At 36.1% G+C, this 20410-nt stretch overlaps 2 protein-coding genes across 7 annotated transcripts in view; one reads left to right on the top strand and one right to left on the bottom strand.

Moving 5' to 3' along the window:
- The window catches only part of LOC136038143 (alkaline phosphatase-like), a 69402-nt gene extending 53971 nt beyond the window's left edge, over positions 1-15431 (bottom strand). For 2 of the 6 annotated variants that reach the window (XM_065721179.1, XM_065721176.1), the window contains exon 1: positions 15285-15431. The gene's annotated coding sequence lies outside the window, so the exon portion shown is untranslated. Of the gene's footprint in view, positions 1-2354; positions 2418-8939; positions 9047-15284 lie in introns of those variants that run through there. The other 4 variants (XM_065721180.1, XM_065721177.1, XM_065721181.1 and 1 more) reach the window with 3 other exon arrangements.
- Positions 1-20410, top strand: part of LOC136038142 (DNA-binding protein SMUBP-2-like) — a 544983-nt gene that overhangs the window by 517403 nt on the left and 7170 nt on the right. The window contains exon 11 of the mRNA XM_065721175.1: positions 18203-18384. Coding sequence (XP_065577247.1) covers positions 18203-18384 — 182 coding nt within the window. The remainder of the gene's footprint in view (positions 1-18202; positions 18385-20410) is intronic.

Consider the following 20410-nt stretch of genomic DNA (forward strand, 5'->3'; position numbering starts at 1 on the left):
TAATTAGTGATCTTAACTTTAGCATCAATAACAGCAAGGGGTTTAACCCCCCCCCCGCCTGCAAAATATTTGTCTGAGTCGTAAAAACGTAACGATAACGAATAGAAACAGGTTTTTAATGCGTTTTTTAAAGCTTCTTGTACCCCCCCCCCCCCCGAAAAAAAAGAAGAAGGAATTAGTATGGTTTTATGAAAGGGATTGGTTGCAGAACCACTGCAGGACGGGGATTAACACATTTTATCAAGTCTACGTAAATCGCTATAGTCAGCTTAGAACCGGGCAGAAAGAAGTTCCTCGGACCTTCAGTATGAATGGATACTTTGTGCAGGCCCGGGCCCATCTTGATTACTGCAGGGTTTTCAATACTTGGCGATGCTGTTCTATAAACAAGAGTCGAAACCCTAAATAAACAATCTCAAGCCTATTACCTCTGATTCATTATATATCCATGACTACGAATACCATGCTACTCCGGGGAGGCAACTCATAATAAATAACAATTAGGAAGACAGCCGAAAAAAACTACCAAAACAAACCAAACTCAAAATAATAACCGTTCATCAGAATCCAGTGTAAATCTTGTGTCGTTTACAAGCCTATAATTTCTTCGAGGGACGCCAATCCTTATGGTCACCCTACAGGACTTTTCTAAGTCGCTATTTTGATTAAGCGAACTCGCGAAAGATCCACCTTTACGCCTCTATGAGGCCACGTCAGCAGGATTTATTTTTCAGGGGGAAAAGGTATCTTTAAATGTCTATCGGGCGGCAAAAAAAAAAAAAAAAAAAAAAAAAAAAAAACAGGGAGGTGGTAGTCATCCCCGCGTCAGTTAATGCACCTGTACGGTTCAATTTAAAGTGTACCAAAGCAGCTTGGTCTTCTCCTCTCATCCAACAAATAAAAAATAAACAAAAAAAAAAAAAAAAAGAAAAACCAGCAAAATCTTCCTATAAAATTTTTAAAAATATATCCCGTAGTAAAATACGTTTCTCGCAGTCTAATCGGAAGATTTTGAGAAAAAATAAGCCGGGGAGGAGGCCTAGTTGTCCCCCAATTATTGATTACTTAAAAGGCAACTAGAACTTTTAATTTTTTACGAACGTTTTCATTTGTAAAAAATATGCGGTATTGAGAGGGGGTTCACCCCCTCTTCAATACCTCGCTCTTTACGCTAAAACTTGAATGTTGTCCCAATTCCTCAAAAATGACCCCCTGAATCACCAAGGCTGTAGAATAAATGGTTGAAATTACTTAAAATACTTTAGCGTAAAGAGCAAGGTATTACGAGGAGTTGAACCCCTCATATACGTAATAATTTCTGTTATTTTAAGTTTTAATGCTGCTCCTTGCTTTCAGTTGAAAACAACTTTTCTTATTTATTTTTCATTGTTTTTTTTTAAATAATGGTAGAAAGTCCTGCGCCCCCTTCATTGAAATTTTCGTCCCTCGTGACAAATTCCTCCATGTAAAGGTCCTCCCACGTAACCCCCTCAAACCAAAAAAAAAATCCCTCTGAAAACGTCTGTACACTTCCCAATAGCCATTAGTATATGTAAACAACGGTCAAAGTTTGTAACTTGCAGCCCCTCCCACGGGGACTGTGGAGAGTAAGTCGTCCATAAAGACATAGTTATTAAGTTTTTCGACTATGGTGAACAAAATGGATATCTCAGAATTTTAATCTGGTGATTTTGGTGAAAAATGAGCATGGGAGGGGGCCTAGATGTCCTTCAATTTCTTTGGGCACTTAAAAACTGCACTAGAACTTTTAATTTCCATTAGAATGAGCCATCTCGCGATATTGTAGGACCACTGAGTCGATACGATCACCCCTGGGGAAAAAAATAGCAAAAAAACAAATAAACACGCATCCGTGATCTGTCTTCTGGCAAAAAAAGCGAAATTCCATATTTTTGTAGATAGGAGCTTGAAACTTCTACAGTAGGGTTCTTTGATACACTGAAACTGATGGTCTGATTTTCATTAAGATTGTGTTACTTTTAGGGTGTTTCCCCCCCTATTTTCTAAAATAAGATAAATTTTCCCAGGCTTGTAACTATATCGGCCCCCTACCCAGGATATATTTGCCCCCTACCCAGGATTCGACAAAATTATGCCACTGTTTAGAAGTTTATTTAGGGGTGTGAGTAATTTAGCTAAAACGGGCTTGATAAAGCGGGCTTGTAATTCGTAAATGATGATAATCATCACTTAAATTAAGGTGTCCTGGTGCATCAGGCCGGGGGCCTCATCTTATTGGCCAAAGTGCTTCTTGGACAACCTAGGGGATAGATTAAATTTCCCCTTCCTTCATTTGTGGTCTTAATTTAGTATTAACAATCAAAGAAACTTACATAGTTGGACTGGAAGTCCGGGTATTAATTAGTGTTGTTGTTTCCACAAAGCTCAAACAATACTGGGTTTCAAGTTAGTATCCTGGCTTGGGTTTAATGATATGGAATGCGGATGAATTAACTGATCCGCTAAGCAAACTTAGCCTATTCTGGATCAAACAAAGGGTATATGATCTTTTCTCGAATGTCTTTCTAGTTAAAATATTGTGAATAATTTAATTATGTATTCTTACTTTTAACTTAGATTATTATATTCGAATAATAATTATATATATTTAACAAATTAGTTATTGAAGATTATTGCTTAAAGAAATAACCATTGTCGTATTGGTAAATTTTTCGCAGTTCATACCATTTATAAATAAAATGAACATACCACTCGATGCCTCTTTTATGTTCTTTACGAATATAACGACGCTTCTTCAAATTCAAATTTAAGCACTTTTTGACCTAATCTAACTAACCTAACCATAAAAAATGTTGGCGCTGAGAAAACGTAGTACTAATTTGTCGAAAACGACCGAAAACGCATACTTTCATTGAAAATTCGGCGTCAAGGAAGAAGAAAACGGCATCAACAGCAAAATAAAACTTATTTATCCAACTTAATTGTGGAAAATCACTGCTTGTGTATTATATAGCATTAAAAATGGATTTATAATGAAACTGTAAGTTTGAGACTAATGTTTTAAAGTTTGAGATCAATGTTTTAAGCCTATTTTATACCCCAAATTTTGGTCATTTTCAAGAGCTCAAAAAGTACTAAATTTGAATTTGCGATAAAAGCAATTATTATATTCGTAAAGAACATAAAAAAATGGTATCGATTGGTATATTCATAATATGAACTGTGAAGAACTTACCTTCGTATACAGTATAAATTCTGCTAGTTTCAGTGTCAACGTGGCTCATTATTCTCATTTGAAAGACTTTTATTTATTGTTTGTTTTTGTTTGTTAACCTGTTTTCGGTGTTCTATTTATTGTTTGTTTTTGTTTGTTAGCATCTTTTTCGGTGTAATACGAATGTGGGTGGCGCTGCCGTCTCAAATATCCTGACCGTTTCGCTAAAGTTTAACTTCTGCATAACAGTGGTTCGAAAATGAAAATAGCCTAAATTATCCCTGGTAAATTCCCCCTCCCCTTTCCGCTTTTATAAATGTAAGCATACGATACAATATATAATACAAAAAAATGGAGGACAAATGCAACAAACCATAATAGTAAAAATAATTAATAAATGAAGATTTTACAAATTTAAAGACGGTTACATATAAACAAACATACAATTCCGTTTAATTTTCAAACTTACGCGTTATTTATGCCGAGGAGTCTGCCAAGCCACCTAACACAATCACGTGAATCTCGTTTTTACTTCGTAATGAAAATATTTGTGGAATAAAAGAAGAAACATTGTCCTCTTAGCCGCCATGTGGTCAGTCCAAACATGTCATTCCAAATGAGAAGATGTTAGAGGCTAAATCCCCTCTCCATAATGGTCAAAGGACATCTATGAAATTTGGCTCTTAAAATTAACTTTATGAGGATTTGCCACTCTGCCCCAATAACTGGTGTGTAGTAATACAATACTGTATAACCGTTAGTGAAACTGTAATAATACGCTATTCAAAAGCCCGTTATTTTATGTATACTGTAGTGGGCTGTATATATGTACTGTACTGTATAAGGGACGATGTAAGTATCAAATGGCGGTATAACTACTGAAGCCAGGAGGATATTCAAATTGCTTTTTGACAATTCTATACCAATTGGCTGTCTCTGAATTTTCACTCGATAGTACTTAGGTCCTTTTTACTGAATTTTCACTCGATAGTACTTGGCCCTTCTTACTGAATTTTCACTGGGATAGTACTTAGACCCTTTTATTGAATTTTCACTCGATAATACTTAGGTTATTTTACTGAATTTTCACTCGATAGTACTTAGGCCCTTTTTACTGAATTTTCACTCGATAGTACTTGGCCCTTCTTACTGAATTTTCACTCGGACAGTACTTAGACCCTTTTATTTAATTTTCACTCGATAATACTTAGGTCATTTTACTGAATTTTCACTCGATAGTAGCCTACTTAGGCCCTTTTTAATGAATTTTCACTCGGATAGTACTTAGACCCCTTTATTGAATTTTCACTCGATAATGCTTAGGTCCTTTTACGGAATTTTCCCTCGATAGTACTTAGGCCCTTTTTACTGAATTTGTACTCGATAGTACTTAGGTCCTTTTAGGCCTCTTTCCGGGCAAAAATTTCTTTGCGCACAAAATGACAAAAATTGACACTTTAATGTAGTAAGATGGGAAAGCTGTTATCCATTTACACACACCTTGTCGTTAATTGTGAACCGACTGGTCATTTGAAGAGTTTAACTTGACTGCATTTTGGCTCTGTTCGGGCCGAAAGTCTTCATTCGCGGTACGAAATTGTAGAAATCGACTTAGAGCCCTATCTCGACATTTTTTTTGTACATCTGCTTCTGTATGATCACCTTCTGTGTGTTTGTGTGTGTGGGGGGGGGGGGGGTAAAAAGCAAATATGCACACACCCCGTATAAAACATCTTAGGGAAATACAAAATTCTTGTTCTTACCCGTAGGAACTTACAAAACAGGTTTCTTGGATATGCTGAATATGATGCTGCAACTTTCATTAAGGTCTCCTTTTCTTAGATTTAGTGGATTTAAAAGTTTCCTTTGCTGTAAGCACATTCTGTTGTTTTTTTTTTTTTTACGTACACATCGTTATCACTGACTGTTTGGAAAAACAGTCTCTGTAGTAACATTCCTCTGCAAATTAAACTAGGCAATTGAAAATGTGTTTTTCTAACCACCTTTTTTTAAATAAAAAAATGATAAAGATCCTCCTGAGCCATTACTGGCGAATAGGGTGTCAATTCGACGTCTCAGTTGCTGATTGTTTTTTTTTTTTTTTTTCTTGAGCAGTTCGTGGTAACGTGATTTTAAATATACAAGTTTTATTAAGTTTAGTCTTACCCATCAAAAGTTACGAGCCTAAGAAAATTTGCATAATTTTAGAAAATATGGGGGGAAACCCCCTAAAAGTCATAGAATCTTAACGAAAATCACACCACCAGATTCAGAATATCAGAGAACCCTATTTTAGAAGTTTGAAGCTCCTATCTACAAAAATGTGGAATTTTGTATTTTTTGCCAGAAGGCAGATCATGGATGCGTGTTTATTTGTTTGTTGTTGTTTTTTTCCCCCAGGGGTGATCGTATCGACCCATTGGTCCTGGAATGTTGCGAGAGGGCTCAATCTAACGGAAAAGAAAAGTTTTAGCGCCCTTTTTAAGCGAACAAAGAATTGTAGGGCACCTAGGCCACCTCCCACACTAATTATTTTTTCAAAGTCAACGGGCCAAAATTCTCCGATAGCCATTTTATTCAGCATAGTCGAAAAATCTTATAACTATGCATCTGGGGACCACTTACTTCCCCACAGTCCCCGTGGGAGGGGCTACAAGTTACAAACTTTGACCAGTGCTTACATATAGTAATGGTTATCTGGAAGTGTACAGACATTTTCAGGGGGAATTTTTTGGTTGGGGAGGGGTTGAAAAGAGGGGGATATGTTGGGGGAACTTTCCGTCGAGAAATTTTTCATGGGAGAAGAAAATTTCCATGAAGGGAGCGCATAATTTTCTAGCATTAATAAAATAAAACGAAAAAATAAATATGAACAAGTTTTTCAACTGGAAGTAAGGAGCAGCAGTAAAACTTAAAACAAACAGAAATTATTACGCATATGAGGGGCTCACCTACTCCTAATACTTCGCTCTTTGCGCTAAAGTATTTTTAGTAATTTCAACTATTTATTCTACGGCTTTTGTGATTCAGGGGTCATTCTTAATTAATTGGGACCAAAATTTAAGTTTTAGTGTGAAGGGGCTGATTCCTCTTCAACGTCCCGCTCTTTACGCTAAAGTTTTTTACTGTTTTAAAAAGTAGAGTTGAGAGAAAGTGTAAACTTAAAGTTTTAATGTCGCTCCTTACTTTCAGTTAAAAAAAACTAATTTATTTTTTATTTTTGAAAGGGACAAGTAGCAAGATTGTTTAAATACATACTAAGAATTTGTTTACTTGAGAGCATGTAGTCTAATGATGCAAACTTTCAAATAGAAAAAAGGTGAAAAAAACAGTTTTATATAAAAGGTAGACTGTAAGTATAATTTAAGCTTCAAAACATAAGTCACTTTTAAGTTTGCACCGAGCTAAAATTCTCTCCCACATTTTGATGGTATTTTTTATTCATTAAAAATTCGAGAGAACAACTGAAAACTTTACAAATTCTTTTTTTGAATGAATATGTCATTACATTTATTACAAAGATTGTAGTACTCAACCCCTGTTTTGAGCGTTTTAAATGTTATTTAAATAAAAATATCGTCAATTAATAATCGAAGCACAAATTTTTTTTTAAGTAAACGCACCTTTTTTAAGGCATGTAATCGGGGGAGGGGGGGCTTAGTCTATGCTTCTGGCAAATTTTTGATATTTTTACTATTGTGTTTATAGTTTTTTATCATTCTTGTTCTACATATTTTTCGGAATTTTCCCCCTCTCTCCCCCAAAACAGAGATTCTGAGCCTGCTCCGCCTCCCTTAATGTCTCCTAAGCTGGTAGTTCAATTGTGCTGTGACGAAACGTCTTTGACTGTTTTCAAACGGTTTAGAATTGGTCATAGGGGGGGGGAGGGCTTGCGCTTCTTGTATGGGATCTAATTTCCTAGCCATTAGAAAAAACCCAAGGTTTTTCCCAATGAAAATTGGTACTTGTGTATTATTCAGAACACACTCAATAAGTGAAGTTAGATTATTTCGTGAAACAAACTACGATGCAGGTACATTTTATGAGAAAATCCGGTTTCATAGCCACAAAGGCAAAACTCAAAGACAAAAGGTTAGGTTAGAATTTGAAATTGTAATTTTGCAATTTTCCTAATAAAGTATTATATTTTCATCATATTTTGTTTATTTCGTTACCTTTATCAAAAGTTTGGGCTATATATTTGCACATTAGGGGGGGGTGCATTATATCAAATACCTAACCTAACCACCTCTATGTATAAAATATTTAATTAAAATGTACGTCTATCCTAGTTTTTTTCACGGAAGAACCTAACTTCACTTATTAAGTGTGTTCTGAGTAATACACAAGTATCCGAAGATTTTCCCAGAGATGATTGTGCTGATTGTGCAAAATGATTGTGCTTCAAAACCAGAATATCTCGATTTCTTTACATTTATGGTCTTCAAATTTTTCAGGGGGTAAAAATCACCATTTAGGGGTTAGTTCCAGGTTTCTTTCTGTTCATCCATGCATTTGTCTATATTTATTTTTTTAAGTTGGACAAGTTTCAAACTCAGAGCTGCTTGATTCAAGTTTGCTATGTTCCACCCATTAAAACACCCATTTAAATTGACTATGTACAGAAAAAAGTTTTTTTCAGTTAATAAAAGAAAAGTTCAGGAAAAAAAATAACAAGTTTAAAAAAGAAATGACGAAAAAAAGTTTCTGGTTGGGGTTATCCATCGGATATTAACGTTATCATCGGAAAGTTATTGCTTGTGAACGACCTTTCCCAGCTAAGAACCATCTTATGATTGGAGTTGCTTCTTCGCGACCATGATTTTAGGCAATCGTTGTACACTACCGTTTCTGTGTTTTTCAATTTGGTAGCCCTACACTTATCGGGTGCATGTGTATTCCTACAACCATTGAGGTTAGATAAAACCAAATCCATTCTAAAGACTATTGAGATGTTACCCACGATAAAATTCTGGTGAAAACCTGAATAATAACTTACCATTACAGACAATTCCGTGAATAATCCCTGATTGGTCACGACTTGTAGAAGTTGAACATATTTGTATGTGTGGGTGGGGATAAAGAGACTATTTGAGGCGGGAAAGGGTCCAAGGACGCTACTTAGGTTCCTCAGATCCTGCGAATCGAAATTATTCGCATGACTCTAATTTCTACCTGGTCAGATATGACATGTCCATCATTGTCGAAAAAAGTACTTTAAACGCTTTGACTTCGGACATCTATATTGGACAATTAGCCTTAGGTTTTGTAATCAGTAAGCTCAGAATCCATTGACTACCATTTTTTTGTAAAAAAAAGAACGTTTTTATTAGACTATTTATTTAAAATTTTGAAGTTTGCACATTTAGTATATTGTATTATGTCTTGGAATAGCTATGTTAAATTGGTAACATGGTTCAAATTGTGTCTATGTTAAATCGGTAACCTAGGTGAAAGATCTAAGTTTCGCTGTACGTAAAGCTAATTAAAGAATACGTCTTTTTCTGAGATTTCGTTGTTTTAAACTACGGTTTATTGCTGTATCTGGTTTCAAAAAAGATTTTTGCAGTTGAAGTGTAAACAGAATTGCAGCAAAAACCTAATAATTCAATCCAAAGAGCGTGTGAGATTGTAGTAGAATTCAAAGCGGTGAACATTTGGAAAAGATTTAATAACCCTGATATAAATAGTCACCAATTTTGCTTATTTGGTTGAATCATATTATGTAACAACGTTTACTCACAACTTTAGACTAAGCTCTCTCTTTGACAACGTTTGAAAAACTGATGTTTTCTCTGCAACCGATTCTCTGGCAGGAGGTTGCATCCAATACCAATATGCACCTTTACAGTGACACATTGGTTGTGTCCCAGGCAGTATTGCCAACACTTCAAAACAAAATGTACCACAGATTGCACGAAAAATGTACCAAAGACAAAACATTCATATCTCATTTTTTTTACATGCGAATCGTCGGTGACGTACAGTACTATCTCTGAAAATTTTGTATAAGATGTTTTCATTCACTTTCTTTCTCCACTCCTTCGTTTTTTTTATCTCTTCTATTGCTGTACATTACTCCTGACAGTACTTGAAGAAATTGTTCCGAGTAACACATTTTACTAGAGTAATATTTTACTACAGGTAAAAAAAAGTCGTTGTTTTTCGATTATTCATGACCGTTTATAGCGCCAACCTGAAATTGGGCCCAAATAACGATTTTAATACAAATCAGGAACTAATTTTGAATTTTAACCTTTGATTCCTACAGAATATTGCCCAAAAGAAATTGCTGGAACCTGATTTTCCAGTTTATAGTTTGCATACAAATCCCCCATTTCTATTTTATGAAGATATCGATAGAGGGGAGGATCGCTCCTTTAGCCCTTCGCAAACACATAAAGATAGACAGAGAGACACTCAAACACCCAGGCACGATGAGAGAGAGAGACAAAAAACACACACACAAGCAAACGTGTCTGACAAATAAACCCAAAGGTAGACACAGAGACATACACACAGTCCAACACACATGCACAGTGAGAGAGAGACAAAAAATACAAAGTAAGACACACAAACACACAAAGATTGACACAGAGACAGGCAAACACACAATTAAACACACAGGCACGATGAGAGAGGGACAAAAACACACGAACACACAGAGCCAGACACGCAAACACAAATATAGACATGGAGACAGGTAAACACGCAGGGAGAATGACAGAAAGACAAAATGGCTCAAACGCACAGAGTCAGACGCACAAACACACAAGGATAGACACACAGTCAGTCAAACACACAATCAAAGACACAGGCACGATGAGAGAAACAAAAACAAATACAAACACACACAGTCTAACACATTAGCGCGATTAGAGGGAGGCAAAAAACGCACCCAAACACACAAAGATAGACACAGAGACAATCAAACACACCGGCATGGTGAGAAAGAAACAAAAAGCACAAACATAAGCACACAGAGTCAGGCACACAAAGATAGACACAGAGATAGGCAAACACATAGTCAAACACGCTGGTACGATAAGAGAGAGAGGTAAAAAACACAAACATAAACAGAGAGAGTGACACACAAACACCCAAACATAGATACAGAAACGGTCAAGCACACAGGCATGGTAAGAGAGAGACAAAAAAACACACAAACACAGAGTCAGACGTACATAAACACACAAGGACAGACACAGAGACAGACACAGACACTCAGACACACAGGCACGGAGAGAGATAGAAAACACACGCATAAACACACAAAGTCAAACACACAAAGATAGGCATGGAGACAGTCAAACACACTTTCAAACACACGCACGGTGAGAGAGATACAAAAAACAGACATAAACACAAATAATTATACGCGCAAACTCACAAAGATAGACCCAGAGACAGGCAAACACATAGTCAATCACAAACGGAGAGTGAGAGAGAGAGACCCAAAAAACACACATAAACACACAGAGTCATACGCACATAAATAGACACTGAGACAGGCAAACAAATAGTCAAGCACACAGGCACGGTCAGAGAGAAAGACAAAAACAAGCAAATAAGCACACAGTCAGACGCACAAACACGCAAAGATAGGCACAGTGACAGGTAAGCGTAGTCAAACATACAGGTACGATATGAGAGAGACGAAAAACACAAAACCACACATAGTCAGACTCACAAACACAAATAAAGATACAGAGACAGGCAAAAACACTGCAAACGATGAGAGAGAGACAAAGAGAGACAAAAACACACACAAACACAGAGAGTCAGACACAAATACATGAAGCTAGACACAGAGACAGGCAAACACACAGTCACGGTGAGGGAGAGAGACAAAAACACACGCAAACAAACACCCAAACGCACAAGTATAGTAAGAGAATTACAAAACACACAAAGTAAGACACACAAACAATCAAAAATGTACACAGAGACAGGCAAACACACAGTCAATATCACAGGCACGGTGAGAGAGAGACAAAAACACACACAGATACTCAGAGTCAGACACACAAACAAAGAGAGACAGACATTTAACGACTAAAAGTACCTCCTCCCACAACATGAGTATCTGCAACCCATCTTTAACTAACTTAGGCACCCGCAGCCATAGTTTGGGTTAGACTAGGTGATGCGCCATCTAAGCTAACCTATCGAGTTAAGGTTAAGTTAACCTAACCTATTAGCACGTAAGAAAAAATCAGAATCCTTTATAAATGGTGTGATTTTGTGGGAAATATCCAGCCACATCGTTTTACTAGCTGTTAAAACAGGTCGGTTGCAGGTTTTCCAGGGTGGGAGACATTGGTTGTGAGTGCATGGGTTAGTTATAGGTTGGTTGTAGGTACCCATGCTGTGGAAGGGGGTACTTTTAATGGTTTAGTGTTTGTCTTTGTGTATTTGTGTGTCTAACTCTTAGTTTTGTGTTTTTGTCTCTCTCTCAGTGCCTGTGAGATTGACTATGTGTTTGTTTGTGTATTTTTTGTCTTTATCTCACAGTGTCTTTGGGTTTTCCTGTGTGTTTGCCTGTCTCCGTGTATATCTCTGTTTGTTCGTGTGTGTAACTCTGTATTATGCCTGTGTGGGTTTTTGTCTCTCTCTCTCTCTCACTGTGCTTGTGTATTTGCCTATATCTGTGTGTTTGTGTGTCTTACTCTACGTGTTAGTGTGTTTGTTTTTGTGTTTCTCTCCGTGTGTGTTTTATTGTCTCTACGTCTATCTTTGTGTGTTTCTTTGTCTGACTCAGTGTGTTTGGGTGTGTTTTTGTCTCTCTCCTCACACCTGTTTGTCTGAATTTGTGTTTTCCCGTCTCTTTGTCTCTATTTGTGCGTTTGTATCTCTGACTCTGTGTGTATGTATTTGTTTATGTCTCTTTTTCTGTGTCTGTGTGTTTGACTGTCTCTATGTCTGCCCTTGTGTGTTTTTGTGTGTCTGTTTGTGTGTGTGTACGTTTTTTGTCTTTCTCTCTCACCGTGCCTGTGTGTTTGACTGTGTGTTTGTTTGGGTCTGTGTCTATCTTTGTGTGTTTGACTCTGTTTGTTTATGTGTACATTTTTGTCTTTCTCTAATCGTGCCTCTTTGATTGTCTCTGTGTCTGTCTTTGTGTGTTCGTATGTCAGACTCTTTGTGTTTGTGTGTTCTTGTCTGTCTGACTTTTGAATAAATACTCTAAATGTTGGAGTCGTTAGCGTATGACAAAGTGATGCAATTAAATGTTTTTATTGAAATACTAGGATGTAGAATATCATCGAGAAAAATGAATACCTTAAATCCATCCCACGAAATACTTCATCATGTTTTCTCTTGAGATGTCACTTATTTACATTTTAAGGTCAAACATGAGTTTATACAATCGGATCACATATTTCATCGTTGATAAAGTCGAGATCGTGGACTATATTTGTTGGCAAACCATGATGGTAGTAATAATGTTTGCTGGTACTTTGTTTTTCGTCACTTCATCTTTATATTCCTTGATGATATTGTAAATTCGAGGGTGTATTTCCAGTTTCATTCGTAGTAATGAATTTCAGAAGGAGGACTGCTAACCCAGCCGTCCCTAACTGCATTTATTTCTCCGGTGGCTAGTCAGATATCCAGAGGCAAGTGAAGTTAGCTCTGCATGTGCCAAGAATGTATAAAAAAATATCTGAAAAATGCTTTTGGAATGACGAGGTGGCCAGAGTGTCGTGTGCCATCCATAATTTGCCACGGTGGCGATAAATGCCTTGGTTTAACATATTCTAAAGCCTAAAGTTGATCTGAGAGGTATTTAAAGAATATTTCGATAGAGGGAGGAGGAAATCTAAGAATCAGTCAAAGAAACATGACATTATCATTAAAAGCTCTCAAAAATATCTCTTATTCTGGTTAAATTTACCTCTATCGTGATTATGCGAAATACGAAGAAGAATATTATTCACATTTGCGCTTGCCAATACGGAATAAATATTCTTGGCCCAAAGAAACGAGGCATTTCCATTAAGACCTTTCAGGATTATCTCTGAATATGGCTTAAATTTACCTTTAAGTAACAACGCTTCCCTCTGGAATTGGTCTCTAGGGTCTCGTATTTCTTTAATTTATGCTTATTTTTGCTTATCTTTTATTCTATATAAGCCTTTTTCAGGTTTTTTTTCGTTTTTTGACTTTTAATGGCTTTTTCTGTGATTTCATTATTTATAATTTTTTATTAATAAAATTTGTACTTGCAATAGAATGCCGTCAATTTTTAGATTTCTTAGATGAATCTTCAATACGGAATCATTTCGGCAATGAAATACTTAAAGCCAGTGCAATGTAACATCTCACTGATTCAATAGCTAATTTAACCTGTCCTTGTCACGTTAGAAAAATAATAATACTGTAACATGCAGTTGCCCATCAAATTTGACCAATTTCTAGTAATCGATTTTCTCCCCTTTATGTCAATTATTGCAGACACAGGAAAACAGGCGATCTATTTGATGATTCTAGAAAGGCGAGTAGGAAATTCTCCGCGCGTGGAATAAGCTATCACGTTGAAAGTATTATCCGAATTAAAATATTAGAAAGGCTTTCTTGGTCCAGTTGTCTAGCACTCCATTCTGTTGAGGGGAAATCTCTTTAGAATCCTAATGCGGAGAAAGTTCTTTGTATTGTAATGGTTCTCTGAGAAAAAACTCTGAGAAAAAAAAATGAAATCTCGAAAAAAACTTTTATGAAAATGAAATTCTGAAACGAAACCTTTGAAAGTAATGTGTAACATCCCATGTGTGCATTTTCATTACGTAGCATCCCACGTGTGCGCCCTCCTCAGTGACAACCGGGGACTCCCCACGAGCCCTGAAAAAATACAAACTAAAGAAATCATGAAGAAAAACATCTTGAAGAAAATCTCTCAGAAAATGTTTTGAGAAACATTCTGAAGAAAAATGTCTTAAAAACGTCTTGCAATATATTAAAAACGTCATGACGGTGAAATTGGTTGCTAGGGACCCCGGTTGAATTGGATGCTAGGCCCCCCGGTGGAATCGGATGCTAGGGCCCCGTTGGAATTTGTTGCTAGGGTCCATTTTGCATTGGTTACTAGGCCCCCCTTTGGACTTAGTTGCTAAAGACCCTGTTGGAGCTTTTTGCTAGGGACCACTCGTTGCAATTGGTTGCTAGGGCCTCCGGGAGCATTGACTGCTAGAGGTCACGTTGGAATTGACTGCTAGGGACCTCCTCTCCTGGTGGAAAAGCTACAAGGGGCCTAGTTGAATTGGTCTTAGGAGCCCGGTGGAATTGGATGCTAGAACCCCCAGTGAAATCGGATGCTAGGTTCCGATCAAATCTGGTGCTAGGGTTTCCTTGGAATTGGTTGCTAGGGGCCCGTTGGAATTGCATGCTAGGGCCTCCTGTTGGAATTTGTTGGTAAGGGACCCTATTGGAATTCACTTCTAGGGACTCCCTCCCCGGTGGAAAAGATTGTTAGGGGCTTGGTTGAATTGGTTATAAGGGCCCCTGTGTAATTGCTTGCTAGGCCCCAGGGTCTTGAAGGTCAATTTTTTTGGTCCTTTCGGTTTTTTTGGTCCTAATGGGTTTTTTTTTTTTTTTGCATAACAACTGAAGAAATCCTGAAGAAAACAAACCCTAGTATGGAACATACACCTGCATCCCTTTGAAAACATTCCCTATCACGTAACATGAAGCTGCATCTTGAAGATCTGTGTCCCGAGGGGGATTGCTATTAAACTTCTTCGTCATCTTAAATCATTAAATCAAAAAAAAGAGTAGTGGCTATGGGTGTTTTTAAACGAATAGAAGGAGTACTGCTGAAAACAAGTTCCTGAAAACCATGGGAAAAATTGAGATGCTCCAAAAATGTGGCGCAACATCTCTTTCTGCCGTAACAATTTTCGTGTAATTATGGTCTCTTTTAAAAGCAATTATATAAAATATTTTTTGTTTTATTTTTGGGAACCCCAATCTCAAAGTTTCGAGCTCTCTGTTGACATTCCTGCTAGCTATTACAACCCCAGTTGTAACGGAACCTGGTTCAGGAAACTTGTCATCTAGTTACCTAAAAAGACTATAATAAGGAACTGATTACCTGCGTATCTTTTTCTGATTTCGTGAGCTGATGCAAAAGTGGCCTAGAAGTATCCAACTCTATTAGCTCCTGACTTGCTGAACAATTTGATAACTTAACTGTGTGATTTCAGTTCTTTTTGTATTTTAAATTAAGATTTTCCTTGACAACCTTGTGTTACAGTATGGACCGTTGCCAAGGCTATTGGCATCTAACGTGCTTATAACTATTAAACATAATTTATTTCTCTTTCTACGCTATAAAAACTTTTGCTAATTTACCTTTATTTGCTGAATTATTACAGAAGTATTGACTGAAAACGAAGGGGATCTTGATTACTGAGATCCCTAAGTTAAGCTATATGTTAAAGTTGATACACAGCTTCTGTTGACATATAATGTTAATCAGCTTAGCTTATCCATTCAAGGCCCAAAGTCCATTCTAAAATATAATGTTTTAGAAAAAAGTATTGTCCCTGGACAACTGATTATGGCCAATTATTGATAAAGTGAAGATCCTTATGAGGAACTGTATACGGGAACAAAATTATTATCAGCTCTTTTTTTAAAATATTCTAAAATTATTGAAAAGAAAAGAATGCCTGATTGTACCTTGTATAATAAGTACTACCAGCACCAACCCTTAGGTGATTAGAAGCCTTTCCAGGTTTGTCAAATGGTTAACAAAGTGCATTTCTGAACCAACGATATTTTTCAGTCTTCAGGGGCGTTCCATCGGGTTAATTTTATATAATATATCAGTGGATAAGGTTTTTATTTTTAGCTCCGTTCAATAGGCTACATCCACTAATATGAGAAGTACCTTACGGTAGGGAGCCAGATGCTTTCCACCGGTTTCAAGTAATTTGAAAACGTATTTTTCGGCTAACAGCGTTTCCAAATTTTATCAATGCCTCCATTATGGTAATTCTTCTTACTTTTTAGTTATGAATCAGCTAATAAAATTTACATAGTTATCCCAAGTATCAACCTAGAGGGGGATTTGAAGGCTGATTAGAAATTACATAAGAAATGTGTCTGTGTGGTAAAGGGGTTTTCAGGACACCATGTATGTAGTAGTAGTAATAGTAGTAGTAGTAGTAGTAGTATTAGTAGTAGTAGTAGTAGAACAATTTTATTAGAAATAAACATTTCTTAATCAATAGCACAACATAAGCGAAGCTTGCGAGGCTGTGCTAAATTCAAAGAAAATAAAGAGACAATATGAAGAATAAGAAAATATGGAGAATGAGACCATATACCGAAATCAACAAAAAACAAAAAAACATAAACAATACACTCCCTTGCATGACCCCAAGACAACAACAAAAAAACAAAAAAATACATAAATATTACAAATGAATAAGCTATGTAAAATTTATTCTATTTAATCTGTTTCAAAAGCATACCTACCGAGCAACTCCACACGTAAATCAGACTTAAACTGGTCAAGGCTACCTATTTCCTTGATATCTATACACAGTTTATTCCAAAGTTTTGAAGCTCTGTAAATAAGTGAAAAAGAAGACCTACTTGAAACTAATCGAGGAACCTCAGTATTACCTCGTATCCGAGTAATGTGGTGGTGAACATCAGACCTCTCACAAAATATTCCTGTAAAACAATCAGGAAGGCTACCTCTGTAATACCTATATATAAAAATCAACGTATAAAAATCACGTAATCCAGCTGCAGGCATTATATTTAAATCTCTATACATAGAGCTCAAAGACTCCTGATTCCCAACACCACAAAAAAACTCGGATAGCATTATTCTGGATCACACGGATTGGACGAACTATCGAAGGGAAAGTACCAAGCCAAATCGACGAGCAATACAAAATGTAAGGGTGAATCAGGGAAAAATATAACAATCGTAGAACATTTGGGGGGAAAATATGTTTTAATTTGCGCATGATACCTAAGTTACGTGACAATATTTTCGAAACTGACTTCACATGATCTTTAAATGATAGGGTTTCATCAACATTGATTCCGAGGTATTTGGTGAATCTTGTTCGTTTAATAATTCCCCGCTCCGAAATTATTTCCGTAAACCAAGGGTAAAAATTCGGAGATCGAGAGAAAATAACAAAATTTGACTTATCTATATTCAGGTCAAGGTGGTTTATTATAAGCCATGTACATATCCTGCTCATTGCTGCATTTATCGTTGACATGAGCAGTTCTTCTGTAGGGGCAACACACACCAAGGTTGTATCATCAGCAAATAAGGGCATAGTAAGCTGGGTCTTACTCGTACCATTGTCAACAAAGTCGTCAATTCTGGGCAGAGCTTTCACAACATGCGGTAGATCATTAATAAAAATTAAAAACAGAGTCGGACCCAGTACGGAACCTTGGGGAACCCCCCAATTAACAACATTTTTACTAGACAAAAATCCTTGTAATTTGACATACTGCTGTCTATTTTGAAGATAACTGCAAAACAAGCCCAATGTAGCACCCCTTAATCCATAAAATTCATATTTTTTTTAATAATATTCGATGGTCAACAGTGTCAAACGCCTTAATTAAGTCCAAAAAAACACCAGCTACCCTAAGCTTTTTATCAAGAGCATCATTAATTATAGTAGTAATAAATGAAATCGCCATTTCTGTTGTTCTGCCCTTCCTGAAACCAAACTGATTGGTATGTAGAAGTTTATGACGCTCCAAATGCTCATAAATTCTAATATTAATACATTTTTCTTAAACTCGTGAAACAACAGATAATAATGAAATTGCTATATAATTCCCCAGATCATTCTTATTACCACCCTTAAACACAGGAGTTATTCTTGCAATTTTAGGACAATTGGGGAACTTCCCTTCCCCAATTAATAAGGGACGTTAATATATGTGAAATATAATGTTAATATAATGTAACAACACAATTTTGTAACTAGAGACATAGCAATTTGCAATTTTAATTTATAGGTTGCCCTCTTGTCCTGATCGACACAGCAGGAGCAGACCTTTTCGAGTTGGCTCAAGAAGACGATGAAAGATCTCGGTCAAATCCAGGTGAAGCTAAAATAGTTGCTGAACACGTGTCAAGGCTTATTTCAGCTGGTGTACCTGCCAAAGATGTTGCTGTTGTCACACCTTATAACTTACAGGTTTTTATTTACCTATTTCGTATATACTTTATAGCCTCGTACAGGAGTACAGTTTCTTTAAACTATCTAAGGGGGAGGGAGTGGTAAATTTGTTAAAATATCAGTAATATGCAAATTGTGTGAAAAAATATAAAAAATGTGAGGAAATAGGTTTGGGTTGCCTTTTCTCACCTACATGAACATATGATAAAGTAACTTGAGCTAAAATAAACTAACTATCCTTGTCCGATTTTGATTTAAAAGCCTTAACTGGTCTTCTTCAAAGGGCCTAAATTCTCTATGAAATTTGACTCTTCTCTACATTGTTTCTTATTAACTGTATACCTATTCCCTGTTCTATTCCCCTCTTAAGCGACGCTGCAAGTCACTGTAAGGATATAACGAACGCTAGTGGCTAGATAAACTATCGTTAGTACAAAAAATTACCGAAAAACTGTCAAGGTCACTTAATGTTCAAACTTCGAGGCCAGCTTCAATGTAATTCTTGAATTTATCATCTACTGTGTTTCTGTGTTTCTTTGAGAAAATAATAATTACCTGAAATATTTATGTTCAGTAGATATGGTAGGCTTCTTTTAAATTATTTTTTTTTTAAAAACAGAATTTTTCTAACGGAAGTAAAGAGCGAAGTTGGAACTTAAAACGAAAAAAAATTACTACTGTACGGTCTCTCTAGCATAAATCAATAGAACTAGGTACAAATAAACCAACTGGTGATATTTCTCTATGTTTGTAGGATTATAGAAAATTAGCGCTTTACTGAAAACACAGAGTAATATAGGAATTTTGGTACAGTAAAAGTAAATCATTTGTCGACGTTTTTTTACAGTATAAAATGAAGTATTTTAGAGATATTTCATGATTATTTTGTAGACAAGTTCAGAGTGAAGTCATCTTTGTAGTATTAGGACTATAGATTAGCTTTACAATTTGTATTAAAATTAAAATTTTCCATTGTGTAGAGAGAATAACCGGATTTCCAGAGTTCATATTATGGTTTATTTGTTTTTCATTTCGAGTAATACTAAATCGTGTCTACGAACTCATTTTTGACTCCTAAATCGATATTCATTCTTTTACTTGGCTTTTGTGTTTTAAGTAAAGCGCTAGTTTTCTATAATCCTACAAACATAGAGAAATATCATCAGTTGGTTTATTTGTACTAATTATATTGATATATGTTAGATAGACCGTAAAGTAATACTTTTTTTCGTTTTAAGTTCCAACTTTGCTCTTTACTTCCCTCAGAAAAACTGTTGTTTCTTTTTTTAAATTAATCTTTGCCTGTTTTAATTACATTGTCGGACGTAAATCTTTGAATCATTTTTGATCTCCAATTGCCTACAAGTGCCTTCATAGAGCGAATAGAATGTCTAAATTACCCTTATTGTGTGACTATGTGTCCTAGTTCTGCCCTAGGATGATAGACTATCATCAAGAAGTGATTGGAATCATTTTTTTACAACTCTGAAAAAGTTATGCCAGATTTCCCTCTCACGGAGACAATCAAGCTCTCAAGCCTTTCATCACAAAAGGATTACAAAAGATTGATTGGTTAAGTGTTTCCGATTCATCCAGTGTAGTTCCGAGTTTTTTCGAACTAGCAAGAAAACATGCGCTCTTCTAAATTAAAAAGGAACTGCGAGCTTAGAATTAACTTCTAAGATTGGTATCGCGCATTGATTTCCTTGGTATTCTAGAAGTAACTATTTTTCTAAAAAAGATTTACAAGGTTTTCAAAACCTAAGCATAATTTCCGTATCTATCGTAAAGTTTCGTGAAATTATACCTTATAACCTAATTTCAAAACAAAGAAGTTTCAATTATTTATTTTTAATCGGCTATCAACGTAGCTTTGCACGTTCATCGTCCCCTTCATTCAATTCTATGTCCTGGGCCCAAATTTACCTTCTCGGTACCAAATAATGCAATAGTATTATTGGTATTAAAAAACACGTGAGATTTTTGCCATCAAGGTAATGGCAACCGTTTTCTATGACGGTAAAGGAGTTGGACTTGTAGATTT

This window comes from Artemia franciscana, chromosome 17 (assembly GCF_032884065.1).
Source record: "Artemia franciscana chromosome 17, ASM3288406v1, whole genome shotgun sequence".
NCBI lineage: Eukaryota > Metazoa > Arthropoda > Branchiopoda > Anostraca > Artemiidae > Artemia > Artemia franciscana.